At 43.0% G+C, this 21,890-nt stretch overlaps 1 protein-coding gene across 1 annotated transcript; it reads right to left on the bottom strand.

Moving 5' to 3' along the window:
• Window positions 1-1,180: 1,180 nt before the first annotated feature.
• LOC110705104 (universal stress protein PHOS32-like) lies at window positions 1,181-3,180 on the bottom strand. The gene is made up of 5 exons (XM_021882937.1): window positions 2,856-3,180; window positions 2,657-2,736; window positions 1,751-1,869; window positions 1,583-1,659; window positions 1,181-1,497 (listed from the first exon to the last, which is right to left on the bottom strand). The coding sequence occupies exons 1-5, from the start codon at window positions 3,001-3,003 to the stop codon at window positions 1,472-1,474; spliced, it is 450 nt and encodes a 149-aa protein (XP_021738629.1). The 5' UTR covers window positions 3,004-3,180; the 3' UTR covers window positions 1,181-1,471.
• Between the last annotated feature and the right edge of the window lie 18,710 nt (window positions 3,181-21,890).

Raw genomic sequence — 21,890 nt, forward strand, 5'->3', positions numbered from 1 at the left:
AGCATCTGGTCCCCCATCACGTGATACAATCCGACCAAAAAATAGGTGAGGTCTACCTATGGACCTCTCTCTTCCTATCTCTCTCCTCTTTTCTCTCTCTACCACGTGTTTTTTAAAATATTTTAATCAATGTTATGTATTTACAAATGCATAACATTCCTCCATTTCCACTTCCTCGATACACATACAATTATTGTATGTTGTCCCTACATACAACACCACTTGAAATTTAACACATCGTAAAAAAAAAGGGGGAGAAAATTAGGAGTAAATTATAAACTGAATTCTAATAGAACATGGGCCCATTATTGTAGCCAATAAATACATGATAAAGTAAGGTTGTATGTAGAGACCACATACAACAATTGTACGTGTAGCCTTTACCCTAGTTCCATAATAATTGGGCTTATTTCAAGTTTAGTACTCGTGTTTGATATAAGTGTCATACTTTCGTTTTACAATATATATTATTGTGATTTAATATTCTATTTGCTAGAACTTAATATATATATATATATATATATATATATATTGAAATTAGAGATTTAGATTCAACAAAAGTTGACCCGATGCAAAACCTAATTCACGTTTGTTTGATTACATCATGAGTTAAATATTCTATGGTAATTTCTCATAAATTGATTGAACTTATTTAGTTGTAATTTGTTTAAATGCAATTCATGAAAAACATGAGCTATCAAAGATATTTGGTAAATAATTAAATAAATACTCATGTTATTTGAGAAATACTAGTACAATTTTTCAAGGAAGTTTTATTTTACCCCCATTAACAAATTTCAGGCTAACTAAACAACAAGCAACCAAAACAATACCTAAATTTTCTTTGCTCGTTTCAATTATAAGTGCAACCAAACAAATAGAGTATTCTCTCTTCATGTGCCATAAGTATAAATGTATAATCATTTATCCCAAGCCTTTCTCCTTATTCATGCAAAATGTATTTTCATTCAACCCTTAATGTGATTCGATATGTTTTGTGCTTTTTTTTTTCCAAAACCTGCTTGTTTTGTGACCTTTCACAACCCAAACGAACGCCTACTACGTGAAATAAATGAGATCAAGAGAGTGAAGACATCACCCGTCTCCTTGGCATTGTCCTTGAATATTTTCCGCAAGCTCTGTTCATGCAACTAAATCAAGACTGTGGCATGAAAAACAATGACGAAAACATTTTAATGAAGTACTCATAAGTTTGCAACAAAAGAGATACAATTATACAAATGCTTAGACCAACAAATTTAACTATTGTACAATCATACAAATGCTTAGACCAACAAATTTAACTATTGTACAATTATACAAATGCTTAGACCAACAAATTTAACTACCGTATTATACAATTATACAAATGCTTAGACAGCAAATTCAACAATAGAATCTACACACTACACACATTATAGTAAATACAGACAAGCGATTAGCACAATTGAATGACTTGTGACCTTCACAACTAAACCACTGATAGCTCACCAGCTTCTGCATAATGCAAACCAAATAACTACATCATAAGCCGATTTTATTTAACTAGGTAAAATGGTGACTAACTTGAGAAGGAACGTACCTTTCCCAGGAACAATTATAATTGGTGCAGTCTTACAGTGATGTATGCAATATTCACCAACACTTCCTTGCAGCACACTAGTTAACCCGAAATTAGGAAACCAATTTAAAGACTTACACGTTGTGAAAATTAAGGAGCTTTTAAAATACAACTGAGACGAGAACTAACCTTTGAACCAGCCCTCTGCCTCTAGAACCCATTATCACAGCAGCAGGCCTTAACCTCTCTGCTTCCTTGCAGATGACCTTTCCTGCATCGCCTTCCACTATCCTAGCAACAGATTTCACCTGACCATAAGAAAGTATTTGTAATCTAGCATTAGTTCTCAAAAAGATCCTCCAATTTGGACACAACAAACCACTCGGCAAATAGCATATAGACACCCTATTGGCTTCTTAGCAACCCATGACACACGAGCTTGATTCTATGAAACACACGATCACTCAGTGGTACCCCTCAGTTTTAACAATAAGATTACAATGAATCTATACATTAATTAGTTAGATCTTCCCTCATGCATCTATACATTTGAATCTCACACAATCTTAAGATGCTATGAGCGTTGAACTCACTATGAATCGTGATACTCATAATCATATATGTTCGTGTTGACATCCCTTGGTTCAAACAATAAATTGGTAATTATTCAGTTAATCCCTAATTCTTTACTTATATACAACTACATTGAATTTTGCAAGTTCAACGGAAATTTATTGTTACCTACTATATCGTTTCCAACTAGGATGGAGTATAACTGTATAACACTACTACAGACTGACTAATTCAAAGTGATGATAATATTTGCAATGTTCTGCATCAATTTTCTAAGAACAGATTCCACATTATTGAAATAATGTACTTACAAATTTTGCATTAAAACAAGATGTATATCATCCATTTCGGACTACTGATCCATTTCCAGAATAAAAAGAATTAATCCAAAGGCCAAATATTTTCTAACACAGAACGAAAATTATAATGTACTACAAGCATATCAAAACAATAAAATCAAGTAAATATTTATAATGTCACCCAAGCCAAAATAAATCAAAAAAAAAAAAACACGAAACTCACCATTTCCACTTGGAAAGCCTCGACAGCTAATTTGTCCATCAGAATCTGACTTGCTTGGTAAACATCCTCATTTTTCACATCTAAACCAAAAATTAAATTAAAAATAAAAAATAAAAAATCCACAATTCTTATTTTTTACGGAGTACGATTTAATTTTCACGCCAAAAATGGGCCAAGGCCCAATCAAAGGCGTGCTTACTATTGGGCCCATGATCCACTGCAATTACAACATCACGGCCTCTCCTTCTCTCTCCAGTTTCTCTCTCTAGTTCAGGTTTTGGTAATTGCGACGGTAATTGCACTTCTCTCCAGTTGTATTCTTCTTGATCTTCTTCAATTGTCATCATTTTTCTCTCTCCTTTTGAAATTCTAGAATCAGTCGATTATTACAAAATAAGGAAAATGGTTGGTTTTGATTGGGGATTTAATTAAGATGGAAAAATAAGGTGGTGTGATTAAAGTTTATAGAGGAGCCGCCATTGTTGAATATTTGATTGTTTTCACGAGATAGAAATGATCAAATGGAATACGAGGCCGAGGACTATGCAAATTGCTGATGTGTTGGTTTAATCTCCACGTGTTTTTAATAGGATTCATGCATTGGCCCACGGTTATCGCTAAAACGCTAACTACTTTTTAAGTTTTAACCAGTCAGTTAAAATTTTTAGATGTGGGTAGATTGAACACGGGCCGCCGGGCTGGGTGCCTGGGTAGAACAAGCTCACAGTCACGTATTGTATCAGCTAAACTCGTATTTGAGACCTCGTTTGGTTGGTATAGGAAATTAGTTATTATGGAAAATTCTAATACATGAGAAATTATTTCCTTTACGAAATCCCTAAGAATTAAATAAATATGTTGGTTGTACGTTGTATAGGGTTGGACAATGCCTTAAAAGAATTTGGGTTAATTTTATTATAAGGTTTTAGTTTAGTTCACCTTAACTGTACCTTATTTCAGAAAAAATAAGTTCATATCAAATCATTGTTTTAGATGCACTTTTTTATCGCTAAATATTTTTAATTTCGTAATAAAAAAAATGTTATGAAAATCACATATTAATAAAATACACATTATTACGAATCTAACAAGATCTCACTTAATACATTTTTTCTATATAGATAATCGTATATTTCGAGTCAAAGTTTGGTCAAATCTGACATTCAAATCAGACCATATCAATTCAGATCAACAAAAATAAGGTGAACCAAACAAGCCCTAAATGTTGTATAGTTTTGGACAATGTCTTAAAAACTCCAATAATAATTTTTATACTTTATGTGCTCGTATTGGACTCGACAACTCATCTCATATTTTGAAAATAATGTCTACACAAGTTGACAAGTACACGAACTTAATAATATCCCAGACTCCCAAGCGTTCGTAAATTTATATGGAGTAGTCCCTCCATCTCTAAATTACATTCCTAATTCTCTTGATATGTTAATGAATGCCAATTCATACCATACTAATGGACATTAGCCAAAGTAGGGTTGTATCACTTGTATGTCTTGGCATTTTATGCCAAGTCAAAGATCATTTTTTTGTTTGACCATCAAATAAAAGAGGTATTTCTCTTTGCCACTGTGTTGAGTTTCTAATCAAGCCAATCTATATCTATAAATAAACTAAAGTAACAACCGCTAACGTCATCTTTCCCCAAACCTGTACACGTGTCGACTTATTATGAAAAATTTTCCCACCCAATTAATGACTTATTTTAGAAAAAAAATAATAAAAAAAAAAGAAAAATGGAAAAGAATAATCCCACCTTTGCTCAGTCTTCCAAAAATAATCCCACCTTCTATTATTCCAGAAATAATCCCACCTTTAACATCAATCTTCTTTTAACAAGCCTTGACCGGTTTTATTAGGTTGGCAACTGGTTAGAGAAGGTAACTTGACAGGTGTTGCTATCTAATTGGTTATTTTGATGATTAAAAAAAAAACTTCCATCCTTCCTTTCCTTTTACCCTCATCGGAGATAGCCTCAGCACATGGCAGCCGGCCTGACCAGCCCCACCCTCCCAGCCGAAGCCGACCCATTCCCTTCCCTGCCACCTGACCAACCCGACACCTTCCCCTTCCTTTTCCAATCCCTTTCCTCTTTTTCACTTAAACAATCTCACCCCTTTTCCTTCCCTTTTCTCCATTGAATGTACTCCAAGTTCACCATCAGAGCAGCGTGTGAGCTTTCTCTCCCCCCATTAAAGCAACTTCTAAGGTAACATGGATTGTTTATATTAATAATTAAAGGGTTTATCGTCAATTCAATTGGTGATTTGGGTTAATTTAAACATTGTTAATTGTTGTGTCGGGGCGACGCGATGGTGGTGACGGTAGTGGACTAGCATTGAATTAGTTGAGGGAGGAGATTGCGGGGTGAGATTTTTGGGTGACAACAATGGATTTTGTCGCTATGAAATGCGGGGTGCAAATGTCTCTCTTTCCTCCATTAATTTCCCACTACTTTAACCCTTCTAAGTAGCCATGAACAATTCACAAAGCCTTTCTTCTTCCTCTTATAACTCTTCCATTTTCGTCCCTGACCAGGTTTCTTTGTTTTTTATTTCCTCTTTGTTTCTACTATATATGATTTCCTTTTTATTTTTCTTGATGAATGCATTTTTATGTTTCTTGTTTGCTTTCTTGCGACTAAAATCCAATTTTCAATCTTCTTAAATTAACTGTGGAAATTTGGAGAATGTGTTTTTTTTTTCTTTTGGTTGTTGGACAACGATAGATTTTGTTGCTGGAGGTGAGTTCCAGGTGGGGTAGTGGGCTGGTGAGGATCGATGGTTAGCATTAGTTGAAGGAGGGATGGTGGTTTTGGTGGTGGTGAGGAGGTGGCTATTGGGGAGAGGTAAGGGGGGGGGGGTAGTAATGGGTGCAGGGTGGTCGGAAAGGAGGTGGGCTTATTTTGGTTGGCCATTAGTGTTGGGCGGCAGACTGGCAGTGGCAATGGCAGTGGTGATGGTGGAGAGGACTCGAGGAGACATGTTTCTAAAAAAAAAAAAAAAAAAAAGAAAGAAAATTATTTAACCGGTAGAACAAGTAACAAGTCAAAGGGCTTGTTAAAAGAAGATTGATGATGGGATTATTTCTGGAATAATTGAAAGTAGGATTATTTTTAGAAGACCAAGCAAAGGTGGGATTATTGTTTTCCATTTTTCCTAAAAAAAATTATCATTTAAAGTTATAGCAATAAACTATTATTTCCAAAAGTAATGGGATTTGATTTAGTATAGTTGTTTTTGTATTTATCCCAAATTACTATACATTTTACATAAATCAATAATTTAAATTACAGGTAATAAAATAAATTGACTAATATTTTCCTAAAAAGTAGGGATATTAACCGATAATTGTTTTTCTACTTCGAATTCATATTAATGATTGGTTTGCTTTTAAACAATGATTAATCATATTGTTGGGGTTGCTTCTTAATACAAGAATTTTGATTTTTTTTTTCTTTCTTTTGAAATCAGAATATTTTCTTAATATAAAAATTTTGTTTGTGCGTGTATTTTTTTTTTAAAAAAAAATCATCCCCCTTAATATTTTGACATATTATTGAACATGTTGTTAAATTGAACTTTGTAGTATTTCTCTATATTTGATAATCTAGGTGTTGTTTCATTTAATTCTTAGGGCCTGTTCATATTTACTGAACTGAACTGATTGGAACTGAACTGAACTAAGCTGAAATGAATATTTTATGAGAGAGGGAAATTAAGAGCTGAACTGATTGGAACTGAACTGAACTGAAAATAAGTAAATATGAACAGACCCTACTACAAGTCAATTATATTGAAAGTGTTGATTGTATTATTGGTAATATATCACTTAGCAACATAAGCTTATGATTTTATCTATGGCAAAAATGTGAAAATGTTAAAGTAAAATTAACATTAATTATCCGATTGATGTGTGATTTTAAATAATATATTAATTAGTTATCTAACGTCGCCTCACTCGAGAAGATTATTTGTAGAGTGTATGTGAGTTCAACACCGCGGAGGGGCTAATCTAGTGGTACAGTATTTTAAAATACCACATACTTTATATTTATGGCTCACAGTAAAATTCCATATTTGTCCTTGTCCAAAAATAAATTCATACTACATTATTCATTTTTGCAGCTCCATATCAATATTAGACATGATTGATTTCTACATTCTCCTCGCCATTTTAATCAAGCCTAAAATAGAAAATTGAAAACGCCATCAATTTCAAATATTAGAATTTTTGTACAATTATGATAGCACCAACTGACTCATTTTCTTATAAAAATAATTACTGGTACAAATTTTGATATATTCAAGGAAAAATGTAGTGAAAACACTAAATCAAAATTAAATTACAAGAAAAAACACTACGCCTTTTATAGTTTAGATTTTGCATTTGAAGTTATTAAAACCTCAATCATAATAAACGAATAATAAAAAACATACAGATTAGGCTTTAGGCTTTTAAAAACAAAAATATTGCAAGAATTTATTTGATTGCAAAAAATAATTAAGGCTAAAGTAGAAGGTGCTCAGAGGTAATTAGAATGGAATTGAAAAATTATCCGCAGCTTAATTACTCGGATTAACGAGATTTAATTCAATCATCATCGCACCTTCAACCCTAATTAAATTGAAACTACAAAGAACTAATCGTTAATTGGGTTAGAAAATGAAAAAAATAAATAAATAAAATTAAAAAAATAAAAAAAATTGCTCCTTGTATGAACAAACGAAAAGCAGAAAAGCGAAGCGGCGATAGAGGCTAAAATGTGAAGTAGGGTTTATATTGGAGGTTTTGGATGGAGGCTTTTATAGAGTGGGTGAATTCATTTGGTTTCCGAAACCTGAATTTGAAGGGAAAAAAACGAACTCATATGTTGGGTTCTATTTGGCCTTTGATTGTTGGGCCTACATATGAGGAGGAATCAGGCCTTCTTTTTTCAGTTCAATTCTTATAGGAGTACGTACGAAGTAATTCTTGTGTTTTTTTGTTTTTTCGAAAAATATTTGTATAAAATCGTCTTATTATAACTTTATAAGAGTCCTATTTCATATGGACAAAAGTTGTAGTTTATCTTCTATGTTACGAAGTATAATGTGTGCACAAATGTGTCATGCGTACACAAATGTGTCGAAGCTCACAAATATGATGTGTAGATACCAGTGGCGGACCTAGAAATTTGATAATGGGGGACAATTTCGATAATTCAACTAACATCAACTAATTTTTTAAAAAAAAACGGGTACACAATACAAGTAATTTGGGTTTGGTTGGGAAATAGGAATAAAGGAGTAGTGGTATGGTTGAAATAAAACACCCCCCAAAAAGGGATTGATGTTACAAGGGGGATTCGAATGCCATATTATCTTGTGATATTAATTTCTTGGCAAACATTTGCCGAAAATGCTCGCTGCACTCCGTGACTCGTGGTCGTGTGGGTGGTGGTTCGTGCCTCGTGGTTGGGAAATAGGAATAAGAGAGTAGTCGAGTGGTTTGGTTAAAATAAAGGAATTTTTTATTTTTACCACCTCTAAAAAACAACTTAATTGCTTTTACCACCTCCATAAAAAAAAAAGTTTTATTTTATCACCACATAAAAAAAAATGAAAATTGACTTTTACCACCAATCATCGCCAACTAACGGATTCTGTCCATAAATTCGTTAGTGGGGCCTATCATGTCCACATGTCACCATATTATTAGGTAATAAAATAAATAAATTAACAAATAAAAAAAAGAAAACCTAATAATATGGTGACACGTGGACATGGTACGCCCCTAACGGATTTATGGACGAAATCCGTTAGTTGGAGGTGATTGGTGGTAAAAGCCAATTTTTTTTTTTTTTATGTGGTCGTAAAATAAAACTTTTTTTATGGAGGTGGTAATACCAATTTTTTCGTTTTTTGCGGGTGGTAAAAGTCAAAATAACTTAAAATAAAACACTCAAAAAAAAAATGAATGATGTTACAAAGGGGATTCAAACCCTGATCTTGGTAAACCTGAAATTGGGCCCCTTGACATATTATTTTTAGCCCAATACCAACTTAGCTAAGGCAAACTTCTTATTTATTCTTACACTCAATTTTATATAACTATTTTTCCAGTTTTATTTTTTTCCTAAAATTTTTTTTCCTCTGTTTTTTTTTTTTTCCCGAAAGTGGGGGGACAATGGTCTCCCATTGTTTCTTCATGGGTCCGCCCCTGGTAGATACATACTAAGTAAAAAATTAGCTCTCAATTTTTAGTACGTAGTACTAGAAATGCATGTAATATATTCTTTATTAAGAAAGTTAATGAGGTATGTAAATTACTATTAATGATTTTGATGATGGATAAAGTTTGAGGATCTAGCTTTTGGAACTTTCTCCTTAAAATTCACTCGTAATTTATTTTACTCTACTTTAGGTTATTCTTTGAAACTTTAACAAGCCAAACTATATGTCCTCCCTTGTTTTTACCACTTATGTATGTGATGCATGGATGAAATTAAATTTTAGTGGAATAATTATTGGATGTGTTTCGGATGAAAACAATCGAATCTCGGAAGATCCTTTTATCTTGAGGGAACTTGGTCTCGGTCCGAACAACGCAGGAGCCGAGGGTTTCCTGCACAACAAATACACGTAAACTAGCCTCGGGGGGGACGCCGAGGAAGGCCCCTCCGATGCTTAAGTCAGTATATTAGAGAGAGAAAGCTGTGCAAGAGTTTAGTTGCTTGAGGCTTTATTGTCTTACCAAGAATTGACCAAATTGTTGGCTTTTATACCTTGGCTAATGAAGGAGGCGGATTGGGCCCGGAAGTCAGTTGGGCTGGGCCAAGCTGATTGGGCCGTTGACTGACCTTGACATGGCTTTGAGGATGTTGATTTTTGACTTTAGCACATTTGGAGAGTTGAACCTTAACCTTGGGCTTTTAATTGGATCATTCAGTGACCAGGCCCAATTGGACTAAATTGGACCCAAACAACTTGCCCCCCAGACCCGATTTGGAAGGATGACGGGTCGGGTTTGATTTAATCAGAAAAGGAGGGAAGTGAATGATTTGTTAATCCAAAAATGTGAATTTAAACCGTAATTAACCCATGATTAATGAGATAACAACAGTTAATGTGGATAATTGCGGAAGTTGGACGGGTAGTGGGCGATTTAACTGCAAGGTCGTGTGTTTAACGGTTACTTAGTGGGGTGCTTGAGAGAAATTGAAACGCAGACTCCTTGAATTCCCATTTCTGGAGATATAAATAGAGGCGCGTCTTCTCTCCCCACTCATTCATCAACACAAACCCAGAATTCTCAAGAACGCTCAAGAGCCCGCATCAAAACTTCGCAAATTCCCCGAGCATTAAGCTTAGAAGCTGAGACTTGTCACTACCAATTCGTAAATCGGCGGCTTTTGCTTCAGATCAAGGTAAATTCCTTTGATTTTATTTCATCTTTCTTCGACTTTGCACTCTTTCCCCTTTTTCGACTTTTTCCTTCGAAATTCGTCAATGGTGAGGGGAGTTAGAGGTGGAGCCCGTGCTCCAAGAAGAGCAAGGCTAATCCCCGATCCCAGGGACAGGATTGGGACCTGGAATGGACGAAGGACAGAGTCTGACCCTGCTGAAGGGGTTAGGGCGACTCCCATTTCTTCGGCTCCTCCTCAGAGGGCTGAGGGGGTGAGCGCTTCAGGACGGGATGATGAAGTTCCCGCTGTCCTTTGGGATATCCTCCCAGGGTTTTCAGAGTGGGAGGATGCCGAAGTAGCTTCGGCCATGATAAAGAACCGCCCCTACTCATGGTGGGTAGAGAACGCCGATCGATATCGATTTGCCGAGCAAATTGAGTTGCACTACGGCATTTTTGAAGCTGATGGATATTGGTGCCGAATGCCCTCAGCATCCGATAGAATCCATCGTCCACCCCCGGGGTATGTGGGGGTGTACACGAGACAGCTTCAGTATGGGCTGAGGTTCCCTTTGGACGCATTCGTCCGAGACTTGCTGATCCATTACAACATTTCCCTGTGCCAGCTGACCCCCACCAGCATCCGAAGGGTAATGACGTACTTATGGGTCTGCAAATTCTTCAGGTACGTGCCGAACCTGCATTGCTTCAAAAGGCTCCATCGGCTAGTGCCAAACATTCAAAGTGGGCACGGATGCCATGGCTCTGGGTGGTATCGGATTGAGTCTCGGCCCCCGTTCCTAACCATGTGGCCGAACGACTCTTCAGACAAGGACTGGAGAGGTCAATGGATTTGGGTTAGGGCACCCACGGAGCCGAGCCACCCTTACGTTTTCAGCGCTCCCCGGTATCTTGCCGAGCCGGATCCTGATATGGGAAGTTTAGGTCCTCCCGAAGATAGCGGGCCAGACCCGAACCTTAATCAGCAGAACATCTTCGGCAAGCTGCCGAACCGGGGAGGCAGCGGCCGAATGCAGCATATCCCGGAGACTTGGCTCCCCGATACGCACTACGTTTTCCAAGAGAATATGCTGGCAGCTGTCGGCCTCAGCCGAAAGTTTAGGGATGGTAATCTTCTTCGGCTGGGGCCGAGGCCTTTTAATTATCTCTTTTCTTCTTTCATTTTGCTTTCTTGTGATGTGCCGAACTAACTGAATTGACTTCTCCCCTTTTCTTTTTCAGAACGGGACGAGACCAACGTCGGCATTGATTACGCTCGCCTTGGCGTCAACCGAGAACGAGTCGTAACTGATCGGGCTCCCCCTATCACTGAACCAAGGCGCCGAGAGGTTCACCTAGACTCTTCCCACTTCCAAATTGAGGCTGTTGCTCTGTATCAGAGGCAGAAGCCTTGGTGGAAGAAGAGGGATCCCTTGTTTCAGCTGCTGGAAGAAGAAGCTGAAGCTGCCCGTACAGCCGAAGAGGTTGCACGGGTTATTGAAGCTTGTGAAGGTGGAGAAGGGTCCTCCAGAGTTGCTGAAGAAGCTGCGGCTAGGGCAGCTGAAGAAGACGAGGCTTTGCTGAAGACCTCGGTGAGCCTTTAGACTTAACTTTGTCTTTCTTCTTTTTTTTTTTTTTTTTTTTTTTTTTTTTTACTCACACTCTTCTTCCCCCCTGTCTGTTACAGTCTGAAGAGAGTAACAGACACAGAGAAGGCAAAGCTCCTGTTCGTCCCGAAGATCAAATACAAGAGTCTTCAGACTCAGATATGGACGAGCAGCCGCTTCAGAAGAGGCGCCGAAGAATGGCCATCATCGGCCCGCATGACTTTCAGCGGAGGCCGATGACCATCGGCGTTGAAATAAGGGAACCCGAGGAAGGCAATGGATCGCCGAGGGTTCCCCGGCCACCGCCTCAATCACCCCCAAGGGCCTCTCCGCCACCCCCCGAGATGGAGGTGGATCAGAGAACTCCCAAACCTAAGGGAGAGGTTCTGGAAGAAGCTCGAGAGAGTGCCGCCGAGGACAAGGATGGAGACGCCGTGATGCCCAGTGCTGAGGGTTTCACGGCGGACATTGCCAGAGAGGTTGGGGCCTTCGTCCTCACACCTGAAGAAGAAGAGGTCACAATAATTGACTCTTCTGAGAAGGAGGAGGACGTTGAGCCACCCAAAGCTAAAGAGGCTCCATCGTCATCCTTCCCTTCCTTCCAGACGCTGCAGTCTGGAGAAATGGGTTTCTCGGCCCCCCGAATTCCAGTCCCAGACCACATCTGGGACCTCATATGGGGTCAGAACCGAGAAGGTGCTGCAGCCTACTTCGGCGATTTTGCTGGCCTGTCCGAAGTAGATAGGGCAAGGATTTGGTCGCTGAAGGCCACTGCTGGGATGGGCGAATCCAGCAGATCAGTTCCTGACCCTGCCAGGTCCAACCAACTGCTGATGATGCAGGTAATTCTCCTTGCCTTGATTTCTTTCTGAACTCAACCTTTCAGCTATTATTTTTTACTTTTTTAACTTGTGCCCCTGTTTTCAGTTCGTGCACAATCAGACTCTCACTGTAGAGCTGATTGATACCCTACAAGATAGGGTAGACGCTGCTGTGCACGAAAGGAAGGTGGCTGAAGAGGAAGTTAAGCTTGCTAAGCTGAAGCAAGCAGCAGCTGAAGAGAAGCAGCAGGAGGTTGAGGAGTACGGTAAAAAAGCTGCCGAAGCTCTGAAAACCTTCTGTGATGCTATGGAGATGGAGGTTTTTCCCCCACTGATGGAAGGGGAAAAATTCCTCCAGGAGCATATGGGAGTGGACGTCTCCAAATTCAAGGCTGCTATTGAGAGCCGAATTCAAGAAGGAACTGCTGCACAAGCTGAAGTGCAGCAGCGTCTAGAGGCTCTTGAAGCCAGCCGAATTGTTTCGGATGAAAACAATCGAATCTCGGAAGATCCTTTTATCTTGAGGGAACTTGGTCTCGGTCCGAACGACGCAGGAGCCGAGGGTTTCCTGCACAACAAATACACGTAAACTAGCCTCGGGGGGGACGCCGAGGAAGGCCCCTCCGATGCTTAAGTCAGTATATTAGAGAGAGAAAGCTGTGCAAGAGTTTAGTTGCTTGAGGCTTTATTGTCTTACCAAGAATTGACCAAATTGTTGGCTTTTATACCTTGGCTAATGAAGGAGGCGGATTGGGCCCGGAAGTCAGTTGGGCTGGGCCAAGCTGATTGGGCCGTTGACTGACCTTGACATGGCTTTGAGGATGTTGATTTTTGACTTTAGCACATTTGGCTGCTGAAGAGTTGCTCTTGGCCAAAGACGTCCAACTCTCAGAGGCTGCTGCTGCTGCTGAAGCTCAAAGAGCTAAATTCCAAGAGGCTGAGGATCAACTGCTGATCCAGAAAGTTGAAGTGGCCCAAGCTCAGACAAAGGCTTTCCAAATTCAGCAAGAGCTGAATGAGCTGAAGGGGTCCTCCTCCAAAGTCGCTGAACAGCTGAAGAAATCCAAGGAGGACTTGGAGGAGACCCAGAAGAAGTTGGCTGATGCTGAGGCTTTACTCAAAGTCCGTGTTTACACCCAAGAGGAATATGAGATGGGTTTCAGAAACGGATTCCGAGTATGCCGAAGACTCTGCCTTCATGCTGAGCCGAAGCTGGACTGGTCTAAATGTGCTGAGTGGGTCCAGAATCCCGAAGACCCTCACATGAAGTATGCAACTCCAGCTGAAGCTGAAATTCTTAAGGCTGAGGAAGCCGAAGAGGAAGCTGAAAGACTGGAGTTGGAAGCTGAGCAGAGGGAAAGGGAGGCTCGGCAAAGTGCAAAGCCCGCCTCTTCTGCTGCTGGGGCTGAGGCCACCAGGGGACTCAACGCTGATCAGTCTGATCCTCCGGCTGAAGCATAGGAACTCGGGCAGTCGTCTTCAGAATCTTGCGGTTCATCATGTGCTTAACTTTAGACTTGCCGCTTTCTGAGTTTTTGCCTTTTGTTTTTTTTTTTGCTTCAGCTTGCCTTATCGTACAACAGCTTATTATATTTTTATTTTGCCTGTACGTATTTCGGCAGCTGTTACTTTCCGCTTGTGGGCGGCTGCCGACTATTTTTGTAATTCAACATTTTTATTTCAAAGAAGTTCACTTTCTCAGCTTTCTCGTGTATTTTTTTCTCTTCGCTTTACCAGTCTTCGCACTTTACTGCTTTCTTTGAATGATCTTTCAAATATTTGCTAAGTGCAGAACTTCGGCTAGCGAGAATCATTTCTGCTGAGACTTCTTTTTGCCGTTTGTACTCGGATGTTTTCAACTTGTGAAAAAACTGACATAAGTATCAAACTTTGGCTGGCTGAGCTGAAGGGTATTAGATCAGTTGTGCCATTTCTCTATTTCCCTCTGCCCCCCCAGAAATCTGAAGATGAGGTCTTCTGAATTCTGGAATGGCTGATAATTTTTCTCGGCTAAGCCGAGGATCTTTGAACACTTTGCTTTATTTTCTACATCTGTTTTTAAAGTACTGATTTCCCACCTGAGAGTTTTCACTCTAGAGATGGTACTCTTGTGACACTTTCTTCAATTCATCCAAGGGAACAACTATCCGAAACACCATGCCGGGGCAGCAGTTTATCTGAAGTACGAGGCATCATCATGCAATACTTCAGAGTTGCAACTACCACCCGGAACTGATTCATCCGAAGTACAAGGCATCACTATGCAATACTTCGGGGCTTTATCAGTTCCTATTTTTTAGGCTATGTTTCGGATAAGTCTATGGCCTTTTTGCCCAAAGGAACAGCTTCTCCGAAGTACAAGGCATCACTATGCAATACTTCGGGCTTGTATCCTTTTTTGGCAGGTTTTACGGCTTGCCGAGGTACAAGGCATCATTATGCAATACCCCGGACAGCGCCGAATGAAACCTTGAATTTTTGAAAAACCGTAGAAAGCATAAAGACTTAAAGAATACACGCAATCTGAATGAATACTGGCCCGATGGCCTTTTTATAAACAAAATCAGTGTACTTACATAGATTGTACTATCCGAAGGATTTACACATAGTATTTTTTGAGCACATCGGCATTCCAATGGTTTTTCAGCTCGGTGCCATCCATTTGTTTGAGTCTGAAGGTACCGGGCTGAAGCTCTTGATAAATTTCATAAGGTCCCTCCCAAGATGCTGAGAGTTTGCCATGAATGCGACTTTTTTGAACAGCTGCAGCATTCCTCAGAACTAAATCCCCAACTCTGAGAGGTCGTTGATAGACTCTTCGGTTGTAGGACTTGCTCATTCTGAGCTTGTGTGCAGCCATCCTTTCTCGGGCTAGATCTCTAATCTCGTCAAGGAAGTCGAGGGACTCTTTCATGAGCTGCTCATTTTCCTCGGCTGAGAAGAGATTCACTCGTAGGCTTTCTGAGCCCACTTCCACTGGAAGCACTGCTTCGGATCCATACACCAGCTGAAAAGGTGAATGCCCCGTTGCCTCCTTCTCGGTTGTCCGGAGTGACCAGAGGGTTCCCGGAAGTTCCTCTACCCACTTGGACTTTTGATCCTCTACTCTTTTTCTGAGAGCGTTAAGGATCTGTTTATTTGCGGCTTCGGCTTGGCCATTACTCTGAGGGTGGCAAACCGCGGAGTAAGCCAATTTTATCCCGAATTGATCAGTGTATCGGCGCAAGGGCAGGTTGTCAAACTGTCTGCCGTGGTCGAACACAAAAACTTTTGGGATGCCGAACCGAGTTATTATGTTCTGCCAGATGAACTGTCTGACAGTTTGCTCAGATATGCTTGAAGCAGCTTCCGCTTCAATCCATTTGCTGAAATAGTCGATTCCGACTATCAGCCACTTTCTTTTGTATGGGGCCTCGGGAAAGGGTCCCAGAATATCCAACCCCCATTGTGCAAATGGAAGAGGATTAAGAATTGGCTGGAGATCTAGGCATGGCCGATGGATTACCGGTGCAAATTTTTGGCATTTCTCGCATTTTCTGACCATGTTCTTTGCATCCGAGATCATTGTAGGCCAAAAATACCCTGCCCTGAGAGCTTTGTGGGCTAAGGTTCTCCCTCCTATGTGGTTTCCGCAGATGCCGAGGTGAATCTCTCGGAGAATATAGTCGGCATCCGCTGGACCCACGCATTTCAATAATGGAGCGGAGAAGGATTTTCTGAGGAGTTGGCCGCCGAAGACGAGGAATCGTGAACTGATCCGCTTTATCTTGGAGGCCGAATTCCTATCCTCGGGGAGCTCGTCCCTGAGTTTATAAGCCAGGATGTCATCCATCCAGCTCGGCTCGAGTGCAGCGCAGCAGATTGATATTGCTTCGGCTACACTCTTTTCTCGGCGCACCTCCACATAGACAGAACGGCTTAACTCAGTCAGAGTTGAGCTTGCAAGTTTGGAGAGTGCGTCCGCTTGAGCATTTTGACCCCTTGGGATCAGCTCTACTTCGAAAGATCTCAGCTTCGCAATTGTCGATTTGATCCTTGTGAGGTAAGCTGCCATTGAAGGCTCTTTAGCCTCATACTCCCCCCGGATCTGATTGGCGACCAGCTGAGAATCTGTCTTGAGGTAGACATGCTCGGCTTCCAACGATATGCACAGGTCTAAGCCCGCAATGGCTGCTTCATATTCGGCCTCGTTGTTAGAGGCTTTGAATGAAAATTTTAGTGCATACTCGAAGGTTTTGCCTTCGGGAGAGGTGATGACGACCCCTGCCCCCGAACCGTTCACGGTGGAGGACCCATCCGTGAAGACGGTCCAGATTTTCCTCCTTGCATCCAGAGTCTCCTGATAGGAGCACTCGGCCAAGAAGTCTGCCAAGGCTTGCGCCTTGATGGCTGTTCTCGGCTGATAACCGATACTGAACTCGGTGAGCTCGAAAGCCCACTTTGCTAGTCTACCGGATTTTTCAACCTTGCCGAGGACTTTCTCTAACGGCTGATCAGTTAGAACCGCTATTTGATGAGAATCAAAATAGGGTCGCAACTTCCGAGCAGCCACCACCACTGCATAAGCCACTTTTTCTAACAATGGGTAGCGCGTCTCGGCATCCGTCAGGGTGTGGCTGACGAAATAGATCGGCTGTTGAACTTTTTCTTCTTCCCTTAGCAGCACCGCGCTTACCGTGGCTGGACTGACCGCCACGTATAAGTATAGGATGTCTCCTACGACTGGCCTTGCCAGTGTTGGGAGTTGAGCCAGGTGTTCACGGAGCTGCTGAAAGGCCGACTTTTGTTCGTCTCCCCATTCAATGCCTTTTGAATTTTGGAGCTTCAGCGCCTTGAAGAAAGGGAGCCCTTTGTCTGAGGCTCGTGAGATGAACCTGGACAAGGCAGCCATTCTCCCGGCTAGACGCTGAATATCCCTTTTTGTCTTCGGCTCGGGGAGGTCTAAAGCAGCTTGTACTTTGGCGGGGTTTGCATCAATCCCCCTCTTGCTGACCATGAAGCCGAGGAACTTGCCTGACTTCACGCCGAAGACACATTTCTTCGGATTCAGCTTCATTTTGTATTTTCTGAGGGTGGCGAAGGTTTCGGCTAGGTCCGTGACATGATCTTTTTCTTTTATGCTTTTGACGATTGAGTCGTCAACATAAACCTCCATGTTTCGGCCTTTTTGCTCGGCGAAAACCTGATCAACCAACCTCTGATATGTTGCCCCCGCATTTTTCAATCCGAAGGGCATCATTCTGTAATTGTACAACCCGGAACTTGTTATGAACGCTGTTTTAGCTCGGTCCTCGGGGTGCATGAAGATCTGATGGTATCCCGAGAATGCGTCCATGAAACTGAGCAGAGCATGCCCGCTTGTCGAGTCGACCAGTTGGTCGATCCTCGGCAGCGGATAGGAGTCCTTGGGACATGCCCTATTCAGGTCCGTGAAGTCAACGCACATCCTCCAGTTACCATTTGCCTTCTGAACCATTACAACATTGGCCAGCCACTCCGGATACTGACAGGGTTCAATGAACCCAGCATCTAGGAGCTTATCGACCTCAGCTGCGATGTTCTGGTTCTTTTCGGCGGAGTAGTTCCGCTTTTTCTGCTTAATGGGTCGACTGGAGGGGTCGACATTAAGCCTATGGGAGACGAAGTCCGGATCAATCCCGGGCATTTCTGCGGCTGAGAAGGCGAACACGTCTCCACTGGCCCGTAGGAGTTGGACGAGTGCCGCACGGGTGTTTGGCTCCAGTGACGACCCGATGCTAACACATCTGTTCGGATCTCCTACGGTCAGTTCTATTGACTCGGTCAGGTCATCCGTCTCCATGCTCTTAGAGTTGGATTCCTCGAATTCCGGCCTGCTATCAATATTAGCAGACTTTCCTGACCGCGGCTGGCCATCAGAGTCGTTCGGCTCTGAGGCGGAGTCAGCCTTTTGGCCCCCATCAGATTTCTCGTTGTCTGGGGCTTCATTAGCCGAAACGTCTGAGCCTCTCGGCTTTTTGGCGTTTCGGTCCCGGTGCTTTTCCTCCCCATCGCCACGGTCGCCTCGGCGAGACGTGGATGGCTTGAGGTGATTGCATCGGCGGGCTTCTTTTTGACTGCCCTTTATTTTCTCGGAGCGTCCCTCGTCTGAAACGTATATCATGATTTGATGATACGTGGAGACGACTCCTTGAATGCCGTGAATGAGGGGTCTCCCCATGATCACGTTGTATGCAGATGGAGCATCTACGACCAAAAATTCGGCCATGATATTCCTAGCTGCTCGGCCTTCGCCGATGGTGACAGGAAGTGTAATCTTCCCGTCAGGATACGATGAAGAGCCGTTGAATCCAGACACCGGGTAGGGTGCGGGGGCCAGGTGCTCGGCTCCCATCCTCAGCTGGTCGAACGCTCCTCGGAAGAGGATGTTCGCCCCGCTACCGCCGTCGACGAGGGTCCGCCAGACGTTGCGGTTGGCGATGCCCAGAATGATTACTAGTGGGTCATCGTGGGGGTATACCACCCCCTCACAGTCTTCGGCTGTGAACAGGATGTTCGGCGCCGGTGACTGGGACTGCCGAAGCTCAGCCTGATGAATCTGATGGGTTAGACCCCTCAGTTGGCGTTTGGCTGTGCCTCGCGAGATTCCCCCGGAAATAACCAGGATGTCGAGGGACTCCTTGCCCTGAGGTCCCTTATCCTTCTTCCGAGCGAAGTTGAGGTCCTGCCGAGAATCTTTTTCAGCTTTTTTCTCCTCGCGCCTGTCCGCGAGGTATTGGCTCAGGTACCCCTTGCGGACCAGATCCTCAATCTGGTCCTTCAGCTGGACGCAGTCCTCGGTGCGATGTCCGGGTGAGTCATGGAACTCGCACCACTGGTCCTTTCCCCTCGTCTGATGCCAGGGAGGCAACGGACGAGGTTTTTTGAATCTCCCCTCGTCCTTCGTCGTGCTGAAAATCTTAGCACGGGGAAGGGAGAGTGGAGTGTATGAATCGTACCTTCCCGTGTAGGGAAAGTGTCTTTCCTTCTTCGGCTCGGCAGCAGAGGACGGTTCTGAGGCCTTAGCCTTCCCTTTCCTCTGCGCCGAGACTTCGGGCTGCTGCCCTTTCGGCTTCTCAATTCTCGGACGAGACTGAGACCTGGATCTGTTCCACTCCTCGGCTCGGATGAACCTATCCGATGCTTCCAAGGCTTCCTCCAGGGTCTGCGGGGGATGCATGACCATGAAGTCCAGGAACTTTCCAGCTTGGAGGCCGTTCCGTAGCGCGAACACGGCCAGGCCTTGATCCAGGCTTGTGATTCCGGATGACTCGTTGCTGAAGCGAGTCAGATAGTCGCGGAGGCTCTCGTCCTCCGCCTGCTGCAGACTCATTAGCTCTGCAGTGGTCTTCTCTCGGCGGTTGGCCGTAGAGAATTTGCTCTTGAACTTGTTGGAGAGGTCGTTCCAACCGGTTATGGAGCCTTCCTTGAGCCCTTTGGTGATCCAGGATTGGGCAACACCTTTGAGGGTCGTAGGAAAGTATTTACACCAGGTAGCCTCAGACCTCGGGTTCAGATACATGTGCCCCTCGTAAGAGGCAATGTGATCCTTAGGATCTGAGGTACCATCGTAAGTAATATGTGCCGGGATTTTGACCGTTGGCACATGCTCTTCCAGAATCCACTTCTGGAAGGGCGAGTTCGATGGAACCATGACCGCCTTCCCCTTGTACCCAGCCTCAGGGACCTCGCTCCCTCCTCTCTCAGAGGTGGAAGTGGTTTTCGTCCCCGGCTGAGACAAGGTTGGGTGGGGTCCGGTATCCTCTGGGAAGGTGAGGCGGCTATGCACACTCACCTCCCTCGAACCCAAGCGTTCGTGAACGCTTCGGCGGGCGAATTCCGGGTCCTTGGAGGGCCCCATGGAATTCTGAGCTTCAGAGTGGTCAGAGGGTTGAGGGTTCCTCCTCCTCTCCTTACTGGAGTTTCGGGTGTCCCCTCGCCACCTCTGGCCGAGCTGTCTATGTGGTGGAACTTGTCCACCATCATCCTGACCGATCCTCCTTTTCAGGTTTCTCGGCTGGTGATCATCAGGCATCTGGATTGGAGCCCCTTGAGCTTTAAGGAACTCCATGCAGATGGCCACTGCTCTGGCCACTTCCTCGGTGGAGGGTCCGGAGGGAGGAGTCTCCCGCGGATGTGACCTGGATTGCACGCTATGGCGCGGCGGGGAGTTCCTCGCACCTGAGCCACTCGGTCTCGGGGATGGCCCCGGCTGCCGAGTGTGGTGCGAGGTGTTCTCCTCCTGGAGGCTAGGACCTCTTGAGGCTTCCCTTTCCGGAGAAATGGGGGCCTCCGATTCGGAAGAGGCTTGCTCCGGGGAGGGATAAACCGGCTGGCGTTCCCTCACCGTAATCTGGCCTCCTCCCTTCTTAGCCTTCTTGGAACTCTTTCCACTCTTAGTCATGGCGACTGCCGGAGTGTTTGATGACTGACGCGAAATTTAGTAGCGTTCCCCACAGACGGCGCCAAATTGTTTCGGATGAAAACAATCGAATCTCGGAAGATCCTTTTATCTTGAGGGAACTTGGTCTCGGTCCGAACAACGCAGGAGCCGAGGGTTTCCTGCACAACAAATACACGTAAACTAGCCTCGGGGGGGACGCCGAGGAAGGCCCCTCCGATGCTTAAGTCAGTATATTAGAGAGAGAAAGCTGTGCAAGAGTTTAGTTGCTTGAGGCTTTATTGTCTTACCAAGAATTGACCAAATTGTTGGCTTTTATACCTTGGCTAATGAAGGAGGCGGATTGGGCCCGGAAGTCAGTTGGGCTGGGCCAAGCTGATTGGGCCGTTGACTGACCTTGACATGGCTTTGAGGATGTTGATTTTTGACTTTAGCACATTTGGAGAGTTGAACCTTAACCTTGGGCTTTTAATTGGATCATTCAGTGACCAGGCCCAATTGGACTAAATTGGACCCAAACAGGATGTATTTTCTTTTCTCTTTGAATTTTCATCACATATATAAAACACAGTATGACGATTCACAATTTACTCGTATGATATTGATTGCGATGACCAAATTAAAAGACGACTTTGTGTTCAAAACAAACGTGTCTTTTATATTAGCACATACATGTAAGGGCGGATCTTGGTTAGCGCAGGTAAGGGCCCGACCCCACTTAAGTATATTTGAGTTGTCTAATAATTACAAATAAAATGTTTTGACATAGTGGTTAAATATTGTTATTTTTATGTAAAAGGTTGAGGGGTCAAACTTTGGCCCGCCTAACTTTTTGGCCCAAGATCCGCCTGCACATGGAGCATTGACAGCCAAATACAGCCAACTCTTTCGATATTGGCCAATTGCAAAACATTAGTCAAATAAGATAATTGGAATTATTATATATGTAACATTTACATACATATATAATACATAGTAGTTAATCC

Source organism: Chenopodium quinoa, unplaced genomic scaffold (genome assembly GCF_001683475.1).
Source record: "Chenopodium quinoa cultivar QQ74 unplaced genomic scaffold, ASM168347v1, whole genome shotgun sequence".
Lineage (NCBI taxonomy): Eukaryota > Viridiplantae > Streptophyta > Magnoliopsida > Caryophyllales > Amaranthaceae > Chenopodium > Chenopodium quinoa.

Coding starts and splice junctions, on each gene's coding strand:
- LOC110705104 (XM_021882937.1), bottom strand. CDS start 3,003: ATGATGACAATTGAAGAAGATCAAGAAGAATACAACTGGAGAGAAGTG. Junction 1,660..1,750: donor GGCAGAGGGCTGGTTCAAAG/GTTAGTTCTCGT, acceptor CGGGTTAACTAG/TGTGCTGCAAGGAAGTGTTG. Junction 1,498..1,582: donor TATAATTGTTCCTGGGAAAG/GTACGTTCCTTC, acceptor TGCATTATGCAG/AAGCTGGTGAGCTATCAGTG.